The 15,693-nt window shown below is 41.5% G+C and overlaps 1 protein-coding gene across 8 annotated transcripts in view; it reads left to right on the top strand.

The window, feature by feature from the left end:
• The window catches only part of NEO1 (neogenin 1), a 171,742-nt gene that overhangs the window by 57,145 nt on the left and 98,904 nt on the right, over positions 1–15,693 (top strand). For all 8 annotated transcript variants that reach the window (XM_072345274.1, XM_072345273.1, XM_072345277.1 and 5 more), the window contains exons 3-4: positions 7,917–8,192; positions 12,901–13,054. In XM_072345274.1, coding sequence (XP_072201375.1) covers positions 7,917–8,192; positions 12,901–13,054 — 430 coding nt within the window. The remainder of the gene's footprint in view (positions 1–7,916; positions 8,193–12,900; positions 13,055–15,693) is intronic.

The following is a 15,693-nucleotide window of genomic DNA, read 5'->3' as shown; positions in this document are numbered from 1 at the left end:
ACACTAGAAATAAAGAAAAACCAAACCACCTTCCCTCTTTGCAAACATTATTATTCCTCTTTTCTTCAGGGGCAGCAAGGGGGAACATTTCTCAGTGTGTAGCTCTCTATATGGGTGCTGCCCATCCCTCTTCGATACCTGCTGGTTCCTGGATTAGATTAGATACACCGTCATTCTGCTCTTCTGTAACTTTTCTGAAACTGAACACATTAAAAATGGAGCCAAGAAAGGCTTTGTTAGGTAGAGACCTTTACAGATATGATGAGCTTAATTGCTAGCAGCTGTCCACGATTCAGGGATCAGTGGTGCGATAATCCACATCATGGTGGTTTTTATCCTGATCCCTGTGACTGATCAACAGTTCTGGTGCATAATCTGCTAGTTATATATATATATATATTTGTAGTGTTCCTTCTCCTTTCTGCCACGCACGTCTCTAGACATCCTCTTGTTCAGCTGAAGGCTTACATTCAAGTTCTTTATCCCGCTGTGCTTGTCTCTTGGTGTGTCAGTCCTTTTGAGGGCTTTCTTTGCTATTTGTTAACTCAGTCTATTTTCCTGCAAATTTTTTAGGTTCTTTCCTATCTCCAAATGTCTTTCTTCAGGCACCTGCTGTCTCTGACAGTCCGCAGAGTTGCCTGCAAAAGTTTTACTGATCTTCCCTCCAGTTCTGTGCCTTAATCTTCTTCGAATAGCTTGTTCACATAAGCTTTCGTAATTGATAGCCTTGCTCGGATCTGAAATTATTTAACCTGTCAAGCTCTTCTCTTTCAGCACAGTACTCAGATCTTATTCTTCTTTTGTTATAGCTATTGATTTTGTTTTAGGAAGAATTGTGAGCATGTGGTGTTTCTATTTAAGATCTTCAGTTGCTCAAGACCTGAGGTTTCTTAAATGAGGCGCTAATCTGCATACCCTGTCTTAGGGTCCCTTAAAATCCTGCTGCTGAACAGTCTCCCACCGCTCAGAAGGGACAGCTGTGTTTCAGCACTGATAAATAAGTTTTCAGTACAAGACTCTTGATGCTGGCAGCCTGCTTGACTTATTCCTTCCAGCTCAAAACCTCTTCGTTCTCACAGCCTTTCACTGTGAGCATGCAGGCACCAGGGGCACATCCCTGCTCAGAGCCAGCCTTACCTGCACATAGAATGCCCCTCCTGCTGTTGCTGGAGCTGCAGTCTGGAGCATCACATCAGGTGCAGAGACCCGTGCTCAGACACCCTGTTTTGTTGGGAGCCAGTGCTCCAGTAGGTCTGCTATTGGGATGTACATCATGTCTGCTCTTCGTTTCTTGATCCATTTTAATATTTCATTATCCCCGGGACTTCTGTCAAAGGATGTGTTTGGCAAAGTAGCACCATGAAGTGACTCCTCGGCACCTGACCTGTCTCTTGCTCGTTATTGTGCTGTCAGTCACAAGTCGAGTAATTTCACTAGATTATCTTCTTGCATGTTGTATCATTTCTGTTCATCAGGCTTTCCTTGGAGGAGCTGACACATTGTCTCCTGGTTTGAAAGCAAAGAGCTGCTATACTTTCTGAAGGAGTTAGATCTTAGCAAAGTGATGTTACTGTCACAGAAAGACAATTGTATCAACGTTTTTGGAATATTTAGATGTATTTTACTAGTCAAAGCACCTGCTTAAAATTTGGGGTATGTATTTTTATTAATTTGTGGCAAAGCTCAAATCCAAATCTGAGTGGCTTAATGGCAACCTGAAGAAATTTGTGTTAGCACACCCTCTGCTGCAGATGTGATTCATTTTGCTTTGACTTTGCAAGCTAGAAGTTTGCTTTGACATGTGTAGTTCTGTTCTTCCTTGCACAGTGTGGCAAAATGCTTTCCAGGCTGTTGTTAAACCTCCACATCCTTCTCTGTCTGGTTTCCTTGAGCTGTATTGTCATAGGATAGCTGAGCCTGGAAGGACCTGAGGAGATTTCTAGTTCAGTTGCCTGCTCAAAACATGTCTAATATATCACAGCGCTGCATGTATGCTCATTATATGTGTATGGGTACCTCTGTGTTTATGTTGTTATCTATAGTGATGTTCTCTCCCTTTCCCTTTCTTATTCAATTCTGGTCAATCAGTACCAGCCAAGTTAAGCATGCCACCAAGGCTGCCTATGACAGCCAGAATTCTGAGCTGAAATTCCTCATCCCTATTTTCTATTCCACATGCCTCTTGCTTTAGGTTAGCCAGTAGAGACAGCAGGCTTTCTTCTTTTGTTTCTAATTCTAAGAATATTCCATATAAAAACTTCAAGTCTTAATTTGGGTAATACTGGACTTCTCCACAAATGTTTTGTAATTACGAAGCCTGAGGTATTTGCTAGAGAGATGGAGGGAGTGCCTCCTGTTAACAAAAGTGTATTTTAAAGCGTTTCACACCTCTGCCACTCAGACAAATGATGCTGAATAATCTGTAAGCAAAGGGGAAGAAAAGAGCTGTGATAATTTAATGAAGTGTCCACAGATGGCTGGACTTATTAATTTTTTAACAGGGTTTGGGTGCGAAGCTGATGCTCGAACAAAATATGCGGCATCTTAAAGATCCGCGGCTTTGCTGGAGGATAACAGATGTTGTGGCGATTTTAACAATAGGGTCTCATGTTGCTATCCTCCTCCACCTACTGCTGTTGCTAAAATCATTGTGTTTCCCAAGAGGGTTTTTTAATAAGCAAAATAGTAGCAGAGTTATCAATTTGCCACGAGTTCGAATTTGAATAAGGGAAAAGAGAATGGGAGAAGAAATGAACATTTCTTAAAGACAAATGGTCATTTGGTTAATAATTCTGTCTCTTTGTGTCTGGACAGAGCAGAGGAATAGGTATGAGTTGTGATTTGCAAGCTGTTAGTGGTGAGGTTTGTGGGCAGTACTTCTAAAGCTGGGTAAGGCTTGGGTAAGGTGAGAGAAAGTTGAATGAGTTTTGAACAGCAGAGGTTTTCCTGGTGGGTATTTGGGACGCTGCAGTTTGGAAGAACTTGTGGCTGCTCCTTGTCCTACTTTTTCCATACGACAGTAGAAATCATCAGGGGAAACTTGCTGAGAACATGCAGATGCCACAGAAAAGTTGGGAACAGACTTTGTGAAACGTGTAATTGCATAAAGATGTAAAGGTGGGTGTTTTATTTAAAACTGTTCAATTCTTGCAAAGTATTGCGTTCAACTCCAGTCTGCAGAGTAGCAATAGAGGAGCTCGAGCACATGACAAAAATGCTTTTGTGGATTTGATCTGCTGGGCTTGCAACTATGTGGTAAAGGTACACAAACCTGCCACAGGAAGGGCAGAAGTGAATTCCTCTGCAGCCTTCGGTTGCTTTTGAGAAGAGCAAGTTGGTTTCTTTTTTTCTTTTGTTTTGTGGTCTTGCTTGGGCAAAATTGGTGCCAAAAGGTTGGTAGAATTCTAAAGGGGATTAAATGATGCAGTACCATCTACATTAAATAAAACTGGACATTTACTGCCTGCTGACAGCATTCAGAAAGAAAGGGAGCATTTACTCTCAAGTTAGGGAGCACATTGTGTGAGCAAGTAGTTGAGTAACTGTTGATTATGGATCTTTCTTTTCCTTTCAGCCTTCTTGAAAATGATTGGCACTGTCCGTGGTTGCAGAGGGACTGCTGAACCCAGATTAGCATCTGGCTCAGTGTAATGAATTCCTCTTCTGGAAAATACAGGAGATGAAATACTGGCCCTGCTGAAGGCAGCAGACTACAGCCAGAATTTTCGCCATCTGTGTTTTCCAGGAGCAGGGGAGTTATTGCTCTTCCAGGCACTGCGCTGCTTTTTCAGAGATCAAGACAATGGGCCACAAATCTCAGCAATGCTTAGGCTGGGAATACAGTCTGAATGGAACGAATTTGCATTAAGTAGATTGTTCATTCGCATTCCTGCCGTTGCTTTGGTCTTTTGGCAAGGGAGAGACAAAAGGGAAGGAGAAAATAGGGCTGGAGTTGCTCCCCCACCCTCATTGGTGTGGTCCTAGCACGAAATCTGAGGTGATGCCGCGTATGATTTCTATTGTATGCACGTGAGAACCACACAATTGCTCACGTGTTCTCCTGCCAGTTTTTAAAGAACATTCCAAGTGGAAAATCATCCTCCCAAATTGAGTTTATTAACCCACATTCCTGTTTGGTCAGTAATATTCTCCTTCAGCGTCCTAAAATCGATCATAATACGTTTGTGCTGCCGTCGAATGATTAATGTACATACAAACATGTAAAAATTATCTTTAATATCAGAACCCTGAAGTATCATTTATCATTACATTCATTCAGTAAGTGATGGAGTAATATCTCCATCTGAATGAATGCCTTGCAACATGTGTGTGAAGAATGGGTGCTCTTTTCTCATCAGAAGTCTAACTAATTTTCATTATAATAGATCATCCTGCTTTGTCATGTTGATTGAAGTGACTGGGAATTAGAAATCATTATGGGAAAAATGTATCTTTTTTAAATATAACTTTGAAAAATAGTTTTAAAGGTGTTTCTAATTTAAATAGACTGAATTAGCTTCCGTGGTAATGCAACTGAAAAGTGTGATAGAAGTCGGAGAAATGCAGGGTTACAAGGAACTGGGCTGGTATGTGAGAGTGCAAAAGAAAAGCTCTTCAACTGAAGGACTGAGAGCAGGGTGTTTCTGGGAGTACGCTGCTACAAGGAGGTATGCCAGGACTCCAGTCCTCTTTCTGCACTTACAGGCAGGTCTCAGGGTTAATTTAATTAATTAAGACTTATATTTAGAACATTTTATAATACGTCATTAATGTTTTGTGGTTGTCTTTGGTTAAAGCAAAAGGGTCCTCCTACACCATGGAGATTTCTAGGCAGTACAAATTGCAAATAATGACGGAATGAGAAAATTACTCTTCAGACAAAATTATGACCGAGGTTAAAATTACATGCCATAAAACCATACCATGTATGATCAAATAAAGATGTTGCCAGTGTTTAAGATGACCTGGGAAATGAACTGTGAGTTCGTTGCTGCTGAGTAACAAAACCATTATTTAACCTTAATAGAGGAACTGCCCACAACAGAACAGTCTCTTGCCCAAAACGTAAGCAGTACTAATAAGGGATTGAACAGAATGTCTAATTGAACTTCATGTTAGAAATTGCAGGGCTTTCATCTTCCGGTAACATTCTCACGTGTTCCGCAGGTTGTACAAGTGCTGGTTGTGCAGGGTGAGCAAACGGCAGCAGCTGTGACAAAAAGAGAAGGTTCAGATCTCTCTTCCAGTCTGTAAGAAAGAACTGACTTAATTTGCAGGTCTGTTGGTAAAGATTTCTAATGAGGCGTGAATTCAGGGCTGGTAAGTTCTTCTTGAAGAGTAACTGATGTAGAACACATGTCCCAAAAGGGAAGAGGTGATCCTTAGACCAATTAGCCTGATCCCAATACTGTGCCCTTTCTAGGGAGTTTTTGAAGCTAGGCTAATTAAGATGGAGGAAAATGGAAAGAAGGCTAAACTGTACCATGACTTCTGACAGTGGTTTACATCTAGGTCTCCTGATGAAGCAATTGATGGCTTAGAGCTGCATAATACAGTGGGCATGCTGGAGCACACACTTTTGATACGCCAGCCTGTTAGATATTATAAAAGGTCAAAAGAATGGAAATTCAGATATGGCAATTGAATTTGGAAAGAATCTGAGATAATTATGAAAATAATTATGAAAATGTAATGGTTCATACTGAGAGGGAAATTACAGAATGGAGAGATGCCTCAGAGATAAGGCGGATGGAAGGTAACATTTAACGTCCCCTCACATGTTTTGGTGTAAAAATGAAGAGCACATCTATGAAGTTTGCAAGCATCACAAATGTGAAAGACTTAGTTTTTCTTGCTGAAGCCTCCATGGTCACATAGGAGGAATGAAAGGACGCTACGGACTGGATGATGGTGAAGCTCACCAGCACAGTGTGCAAAGTCATGCAGGTGTACCTTGGTATTAAGTTGAGACAACGATTGGCCATTTTACAGAGAAAACAGGTCTAATACTGGATGATTATGAGATGACAGCCTGCTAAAGTGATTGGGAAGAGAGAATTAAATGTGTTGGGAAGATATTTGCAGGAGACTCAGAAGGAATTTTGTGGTATTGCCTTGGATGTCTCTGATCAAATGCTCAGTGACAACAGACGATTCTGTGGGTGCTGTGGTGGTGGATACCACTTGAAGCAAAGGAGCTTTGCTCTGAGTTTGAGGAGAAAGTATTTCACTGTGAAGATGAGCAGTTCCACAATGAGTTGTGCAGTGTCTGTCCATGAGGATTAGTGGAATATGAGTGGAAAAATCCCCGAATAACTCTCTCTGTCCTTGTAGCTGACCTTGCTCTGATGGGGTTCCTGCCTACTGCAGCGATTGTGAGTCTTTAATGGGTATGAAGTTAGCGCGGCTGTGGGAATGAGGAGAAACCAAAGATCTTAGCTTCATTAACTGAGCTGAAAGAAGCCAAGGTTTTTATTCATCTGTAGAGGGAGGGAGGGATGGGTAAATATCAAATATCAAAGATGCAAAATAATTAATATTAAAACAAGGTCAAGATCAAAGGACTTGAAGTTGGTTATAAATGCATGAGGAGTGGCAATGAGAAACTTTCTTCTCTGAGAAGTGAAGTTGTGGGAGGAGACTCGAAAGAGTTCTCCAAGAGGGGGGAAGTGTGTAATGTTTGGAGGTGAACCTGTGTGAGGGAGCAGTTACGTGCTGAAACAGAAGTGATCCAGATGCTGGAAATCCAAAGTAGGAGCACTCTGTGCGGAGTGCTTGTTTGAGCAGCAGTGTGTAACAGCCATAGGTTGTAAAGTACTTTTCTAGGGAATGAAGGGAACAGAAGGGGGTCCCTTGCCTGTCCCTTTTCTTTGCCTTCACTTTGAGGAACCAAGCAGTATTTTTTTTCTAGCATAGATGTTTTAATATCAGCTTCCTCGGTCTGAGTGGTTGCGCTTGGATGCTGCATTTCATACATCTCTGTCCCACTTTCCATCTCTTGCACTGAGGGTGCACAGTGCAGTGACTTGAAAGGAAAAGGTATAAAATGTGCTGGAAGCAGGGAGGGAGAAGGGGAGGTAAACTGTCAATATTTCTGACAGGCTGTCTCTTTGGCAATATTAATCTTAAGTGTGACATACAGTTGACCAAAAAACCTATTTAGGGAGTGTTGCTGCAGTCAGGCTGCTGGGGGGCTGCAGCTAGTTGTGGTGACTGTTTCTCCTCATGGTGGCCACTGTCTTTTCCAGCAGGTGGGCACCTGAGCCTTTTGGAGACCTTAAGTCTTCCTTTTGGAGGTTCTGCTTGGTAGCCTGTGTGGGAGATTGATGTGAGGTGTTCTGTGCACAGAGCTGCTGCTGTGGTGGTGTGGCTGTAACTTTGTCTTGGGAAGAGAATTGATCCTCAACTGTACTCGTGTGCAAAAGGTCAAGATTGTTTTATGGAAAAATGCAATTTTACCTTACGGTACTGTAATTAAGGCTTCTGGGAGCTGAGATCTTTAAGGGATATAATTTTTCCCATTGAATTTCAATGAGATTTGGCCCTTTAATTCCCTCAGGCTTCCTTCTGTGGCCTGGTTAAATTACACTGAAGGCAAACCACGACGTATGCACGGTTGGTGAAAGTTTTACAAAACAATTTTTCAGATTAGATTCTTAACTGCTATTTTTGGTAGTAGAAGCCTAAAAATACAGGGGGAAAAGATCAACTTGTAAGTACTCCAGTAGGTGGTAAATTAAGATGTTGCCTGTAAATTTCAGTGGAAGTCGTACATGAAGTCACCTTTTCCAGAGCATCATCTGTTCCCTGTTACTACGACCCTGTGCGTTTAATGTTTTTAGGGTTGGAAAGCAGCTTAATTTTTCACCTTCAGTAATTTTTGTCACTTCTCCAACTTCTGTGTTTCCTATTGGCAGGTCTTCCCAGGTTCACCAGCCAGCCGGAGCTATCGTCTGTCTATAAAGGAAACAGTGCAATCCTGAACTGCGAAGTGAACGTTGACCTGGCGCCATTTGTGAGGTGGGAGCAGGACCGGCAGCCCCTCCTCCTGGATGACCGTGTCTTCAAGCTGCCAAGCGGAGCCCTTCTTGTCGGTAACGCTACTGACACAGATGGAGGATCCTATCGCTGCGTCATTGAGAGTGGTGGGACCCCCAAATACAGCGAGGAGGCAGAGCTCAAAATCCTTCCAGGTATTAATCTGTTTTGTGTTTGTTTGTTTTTTTTTAATAAATAAAAAGTAGCCTTACCAGTAGGAAAAGCAGGCTTACATTACAAGAATACTTACAGAAAGCAGAAAGTGAAAATCTTCTGTGTTACTTTTCTGTATGTTTAAAGTCAGACTAGTCATAGGGTTTATTATGCAAGCTTTTGTTTCCAAAAAGCTTAAAATGTTTGCAGACACTTAAACTGCAGCTTTTTGGCTCTTGAGAATCATCAAATCATAGAATGTCTTGGGTTGGAAGGAACCTCAAAGATCACCAAGCTCCAGCCCCCCTGCTGCAGGCAAGGCCACCAACCTCTGTATCTAATACCAGGCCAGGCTGCCCAGGGCCCCATCCAACCTGGCCAGGGATGGGGCATCCACAGCCTTTCCAGGCAGCTGTTCCAGCACCTCACCACTCTCATAGTAAAAGAACACTGACCTATATCATGCAGCTGGAAAACAGAAAAGCAAAATTAGTAATCAGCGTCTAAGTTCGCTGCAGTGGTTCAGAATGGGTCAGACATGCAGATGTTTCTGCTGTAATTCATAGCTGCAGTTCCACTGTGACAGGTTATAAAACGGGATTTGACCCTTGAGGTGTAAGTGATGGGTAGTTGTAGGTTTCTGGGGCTTCGATCCCTTCTTTAAAATACTGTTGAATTTTCCAGCAGAAATCGCTGTGTAGTGCCTTGCTCTTTGGGTTTAGTTGGAGCACTTTTAATGATTTCAGTATTTGGGAAATTCTGATTCTTAACATGGTAGACCCCTTTGGGAAGTTTCCAGATCCCAAAAATGGGAGGACCATGAGTGCCGTTATTTTGTAACATGTAGCTATTGTTACTCGCCTGTTGCTTTGAAATATTTAGTTTAGTTTTGCAGATTTTTTTTTTTTTTTAAATTATTATTATTATTTTTTAAATAAGAACAAAAGTGCATTTCTCAAACTTCAACACTCAGTGCATTCTTTTTCTAATGACAGTATTGCACTATTGTGCAGAGCTGCGTATTACCAGATGCTCTAACATAGAGTTTGGAAACTTGACCAAGAATAAGACATGAATGGGAGTCGCACTTTCCCAAACTAGGGAAACATGGGTTGTGTTTTGCATGGGCTCTCTTAATGATTTCCAGAGCTTCGTGTTGTCTCTTCTGATTTAGTTTTTCTGTTGGGATTCTGATGCAATTTTTACTGGTTGAGGCCTTTGAGAGTTGCTAGTTTTTCCATCTTTGGAGATTTTCAGGGCTAGTTTTGGCAGCGGTGTGATTCACCTGACAGTGCGTTGCCAGCAGTGGACTTTGAAGCTTGTGGTTGCACTAAGCATCTTCAGAGGTCCCTTGCACTTAAAGTTTCTGTTTCTTACAACAGTGCAACAGTTTTTTGTTTATTTTATTTTATTTTATTTTATTTTATTTTATTTTATTTTATTTTATTTTATTTTATTTTATTTTATTTTATTTTATTTTATTTTATTTTATTTTATTTTATTTTATTTTATTTTATTTTATTTTATTTTATTTTATGTGCTTAAAAATACCCCAATTCTACAATTGCAACTGTTTCCATTTTGAAGTTGAGGCATTTGATGGGCTTAGGAAATAAATTGTTTCAAGCAGAAACTGTTTTCATAAAGTTCTTCCTGGGGGAAAAAGGGTTTATCTTTCAACTCTTAAGATTTTTCTGACTTTTGGCAATTAAAGATTTTCTAATGAGTTTCCATATTGTGTTGATCTTTCAATTGTTGTGGCTCTAGGTATAGTTTTGTAATGTGTTATTAAAGGAGGCTGAATCCAGGGGATACAAATAATGCTGATTCCTTACTTTGTCCTGAGCCCGAAAGTGTTGATGATGAAGTTTGTGGAGCTTTCCTTTTAGTTTGTTTAATTTTTTTTCAGTTTGTTTGTTTAAAGTAGGATTAAAGGGCTGCTCAGAAAGCTTTCTTAATCTTGAATAGCCCCATAATTGATTGTTAGGTTGGAGATGCATCTGAATGAAGGATTTGAATTAATCTGCTCTTCATTCGCTTTATTCCATTTTGAAGTTATCTGATACGTGCCTGAAAGCCTCTCCACTATTCTTCTGAATCTGCGAAATGTGTCCAACACACACTTGCATCATATAGTTTTGCATCCATGGGCACTGTTCTCCTTTTTCTCATAGCAAGCATTCGGTTTGCCTTTCATCTTCCACTAAGCAGGAGGACACATTTGTGAGCTCTGATGCTTGATAGCAGGCACTTTCAAGGGTGGGAGTGCAAGAATGATGCCAAGCTGTGTGGTGTGGTGACATGCCCAAGGGGTGGGATGCCATCCAGAGAGACCCTACACAGGCTGTGCAGTGGGCTCAGGAGAACCTCATGGGGTTCAACAAAGCCAAGTGCAAGGTCTGCACCTGGGTCAAGGCAACCCTCGTTACCAATACAGTCTGAGGGATGAAAGGATTGAGAGCAGCCCTGTCAAAAAGGTGCTGGGGGTACTGGTGGATGGCTGCTGGACATAAGCCAGCACTGTGCAATCACTGAGCTGCTGGAGCATGTCCAGAGGAGGGCCACAAAATTGCTCCAAGGGATGGAGCACCTCCGTATGAGGACAGGCTGAGAGCTGGGGCTGTGCAGTATGGAGAAGAGGGAGCTGCAGGGAGAGCTGAGAGTGGCCTGTCAGTGTCTTAAGGGAAGTGACAGGAAAGAAAGGGGCAGGCTCTTCAGCAGTCTCTGTTGGGGAAGGACAAGGGGAAACGGCTTCAAACTTAAAGAGGATGGGAGATTTAGGTTCAGTGTAAGGAAGAAATTTTACAGTGAGGGTGGTGAGGCACGGGTACAGGTTGCCCAGAGATGTGGCGGATGCCCCATCCTTGGAGACATTCAGGGTCAGGCTGGACCAGGCCCTGGGCAACCTGATCTAACTGTGTATGTCCCTGTTGATTGCAGGAGTGTCGGACTAGATGTCCTTTAGTTGTCCCTTCCAACTCTAAGGATTCTGTGATTCTAAGAAATATAATCTTGTAAGTCTTGAATTCCTCTTCCTCCATCTGAAGTCTTTTTTGTAAGCTGGGAGGATAAGTAAGCTCTGTATCCCCAATGAATCATACCAGCTTCTCTTCAGAGTAACAGTGGCTCATTGGCAAGCTGTGATGAGGTTTTTTTTCCTTTTTCTTTTTTTTTTTCCCCTGCATACACGCTTGTTCACACATGGTTTTATTTTTGGAGCAGGCAGACTAGATGCCTCTCACGGGGAATGCAGGCAAAACCACTACGATGGTTGGTGCGTGGGCTTGAGGACAGATGGCACAATCCAGGATCACTATAAGTGCGGGTACAGGACGGTCTGCTCACATTTAAGTGGTCAGAGCTAACTTTTTGGTTAAAGGCCGAGGGCTTTTTCAGTTTTGGAGCTTGTTTAGGACCAAGCTGATGAGCATACATCTAAGTACTGAGACTACAGCAATTAATGCAGCATAAACACCGGGGATTTTTTGAGCAGTAAGTAGAAGGAGATAGGGTAATTAACTGCAGAAATGTTCTGTGTGGTATTTAGGAATTCATTTACTTCTAATTATGGTGCGAGACACATGCTGAAGATACTGTATAAGCCAGTGATGTAAACAGCATTTTTCTTCTGCCTGGGTGTTACCAAACCCTTTGATGAATTGGTTTCACATGTAGTTAAGGCTGATTTTAGGAGTTTTTTTTTTTTGTTTGTTTGTTTTTTCCTTCCTAAGATCCCTTTGAGTCATGGATATGTGCAGGAAAATAGCCTTTTGTTTGGAGTATTTATTTTTGGTAGTATAGTTCACAGTGTATTTGCTGGTTGGTCTTTATTGGTGAATAAGTTTTCAGTTCTTACAGTCAAAATGGCTTTTTCCTGTAGTAAAAGACTGAGTAAATATGCACTTTGCTTTTGCTTGCTCTTAATGGATGTGGAGAGGGAATAAGAAAAGAAAAAAACTCACCAAAATCAAAGCCAATGCAAAACTCTTTCACCATTACAAAGATGGAAAATGGTATATTTTTGTTTTAGGATCAGGTTTATAGTACTTCAGCATGAAAATTGGCTAGTTAGTTGTTGCTTTAGCTTGGGATTCTCCTTCTACTTCAGTAATTCCATTTTCCAGTGCCTATCAGGGGAGCCTCAGGCAGCCACGTGGAAAGTCAGGTTGGGCAGGGCTTAGTCCAAGTGCATTCTGTACAGCATCTTCTCGGATTGAAAGCAAGATGAAGGTAGTTTGTGCCGATTATAGTGAGTTTGTACCATGCCATTTTAAGCACCCACAGCCTTCAGCCCCAGAGCAGGAAGTGATTTTGTTACACATAGGGCCTTACCAACCAGCCTTGCAGCTTGGGTGATTGCTGGAGCATTGTTGGGCAAAGCCAGATCTGTCTCATTACTAAATCTTGAGTAGCTGCTGGAATTCTTGGTTTTGGGGATTCACTATTTAGCTAAAATTGTTTTCCCAGGAGAGCCTGAGGAGTCAGAATCTCAGCGGTGGTCAGTCCATTGTCTGGTAGAAAAGATGTAGAGCCTTTCATGTGGGAGGCTTGGGAGGGCAGCAAGCTTTCTGTAGTTAAGAGGCTTCAGTCCTGTGAAGAGGAAGGGAAGAAATCAGACATTTCATTTGTTGTTTTTCTTCTTTTTAAATTATGATCATTTTCTGATTCTGTGTCTTATAACTTTGCTGCCATTTACAAAACCTTTTGCAGATCCAGAAGAGCCCCAGAGCTTGGTCTTCATGAGGCAGCCATCTTCACTTACTAAAGTTACTGGGCAAAATGCAGTCTTTCCATGTGTTGCTGGAGGATTTCCAACTCCTTATGTCAGATGGACAAGAAATGGAGAAGAGCTAATCACAGAAGAGTGAGTAATGGCTAATGTATACACATATATATGTCATAGTAGGAATGTAGAAACTGAGCCAGAAATTATGATTTTGGTTTAGTGCATAATTTGCTTCTACTTAATTTTAAGCCAGTAAAACAGATGCAAGTTTTCAAATGCTGGGGAGTTTCTGGGCTGAGTGCTATGACAAGGTATTTCATGAGACTTGTAGAACAGTGTCACGGTACTTACTTTACAGATATCTGAAAGCAAGAAATCTTATTTGAAGCAGGAAGGTTATTACGAATAAATTACTTTTAGATTGCCATTGGAGTAAGAGAAGCAATTACAGGGGATGAGGACACGGCAGAAAATCCAAGGTGTCTTCATCGTGGCATATTATTTCCATGGAGATACACGTCCTGACATTACTCTTTCTGTGATGAGATGTTCTCTGTGCACCTACCTTTTTTCTTAAGAATTTACTCTTAATCGTTGAAAGCAGAATCTTATAATTTCACATTAAAACAGACTATTACAGTTAGTTGCTATTTACAAGAAGAGTGTAGGCTTGCAAGGTCACGCTAAGTGAAAGCTCCTACACATGACTGCTGCTTGGTGTGTTCATTCAACACTGCATGGCCAGAAAAACATACAGACTTAAAAAGCAGAACAAGTCCTACTAAGAAGGAGAAAATGACAAGCAGGTAGTTGGATGTTCTCTGTCTTCTGAAGATGGTGGTGAGATTGATGTATAAGCAAGTTAGCCGTGAGGCTATGGCATGACTACACCAGGAAGAAGCTCAAGGAATGCACAAGTCATCACGTAGCACCAGCAACAGCGACATATATCTCTTTTTTGTCAACTCTTAAATTAAAATATGTAGAGGCTTGTAATTTGAGCAGTGTTTATCTGGAAAATGCAAGCTGCTGTGAGTGATGGCGACTGGTTCTAATATTTCTGAGAAATTGAATCGATGTCAATCTGGTGGCACATGATTTTATTTGATTCATTTCTGTAAATATAAGAAATCATTTCCATGGAAAGGATGGTTCCCACTCATTAGAATTGCACAATTGAATGTGATGAAATGTCAGAATAAGTATGCCTGGTAAGATCTTAATTTGTTTTTCTCTTGACATAACATCATTTTATATATATCCTTACAAATGCTTGCTGTCTGCCCCATCCACTTCCCGTCCTTCTGTAGGTTATGGCACATTCAATGCACAAGGAAGGTGAAACTTGCCAACTGAAGAGCTCTTGTTTTATTTTCTTCTCACTTCTTTAACTTAGAGCCCAAACTCTCAGATCCCACTCTGGATGCAGCATTAATTCCCCGAGGAGCTTTTCTGAGCAGATTGTTGTGGTAACCTCAGAGGGCTTTCCCAAGTGCTTAATTTGCTTTCAAAACTCAGGGAGGAATTTTACAACTTATGAGCAGAGACACAACGTTGGTAAATGCATTTGATATGAAATGATGCCCAATTTGAGTCATGCATGATGTGATTTTTCAGAGTATTTAGTGTTAGCTTTTAGCATTCTGTCTCTTTTGCTGCAAGCGTGGTTTCCAGTTGACGTTTGCTGTAGGTAGAAAAACCTTCTTTAAACTGTGTGCCGAGTTCTTGGTCTGGGTGGTCAAAATCTTTCACAGCATCCTCCCATCACCATGTGGACGCTGCCTGGTAAGGCAGGAGCAGAGGCCGCAAGAGCAGCAATTCCTCAAACACAGTTTTATTAATACTTGTCTGCTCCTGTAACAACTGGGCTGCACGAGCTCCCTGACAAGCCCCAGTTGGTAGTCACAGACCTGCAGCAGGCTCCATCAGTGGGGTAATGTGTCTCACAGGGAAAGCCTCTCACTGAGCTGAGAAACTGCAGGTGCCTGTGTGTTTTTGGAACCTGCTGGGTGCCGCGTCCTCTGGACATGAACTCATTGGGCATGGAAAGACAAAGAAATATTCTTCTCTAATGTGAAGCAGATGTCTTCTTCTGTTCAAGACTGGACTGGAAAGGAGTAATGAAGAGTTTTGAACACTGAAAACTACAGTGGATTTAACTGATCTGTACTGCAGAATCTTTGTGGTCTGCCTGAACATGAGTGAGTGAAGCTGCCTTGCTTTGCTGGTATTACAGAGTTATAGGAAGAAGCATTCTTCCAAGTTCATTAGGAGTTTCTGCACAGCCTGTTCACGGGGCCTGCTACTTGTGCTTCTGGCTCAACAGAGGAGTGATTCAAACAGCAGTCAGCAAGGGTTCTTGAACTCCATTTCCCCTGATGGCTGTTCTGTAAGTAGTTTGAATAGAGGAACTGAAAAAGCTTTAGAAATACAAATAAAGATTTCTTTTTGTTGGAGTAAAGCCTGTAGTTAGACTGCAGCAAAATGGGTGCCTTAGCTTGTTGGCATATTCTGTTAATTTAGTAACAAATCATATTTAATTTGTGTTGAAGCCCCTTTTATGTAAAGAAAGGCTCTTCTTATCTTCTTTGTCCTGAGGAGATGAAAAAAGATCTTCTTCATCTGAACAGGTTTCAAGGCACCTTTTCCCTTCCAGAAGCTCTTAAATCATCTTTTGTTTATACACACAGAATAGAGATGTAGATGTGTACGTGTATAGATTTATACACGTCTGTGAAGTCAGGAAACAAAACTCAGCATGGCCAGTTAGCTTCCTA

The sequence above is a fragment of the Excalfactoria chinensis genome, chromosome 10 (assembly GCF_039878825.1).
Source record: "Excalfactoria chinensis isolate bCotChi1 chromosome 10, bCotChi1.hap2, whole genome shotgun sequence".
Taxonomy (NCBI): Eukaryota; Metazoa; Chordata; class Aves; order Galliformes; family Phasianidae; genus Excalfactoria; species Excalfactoria chinensis.
The sequence above is the reverse complement of the archived record's forward strand: the minus strand, read 5'-3'. Positions and strand labels throughout refer to the sequence as shown.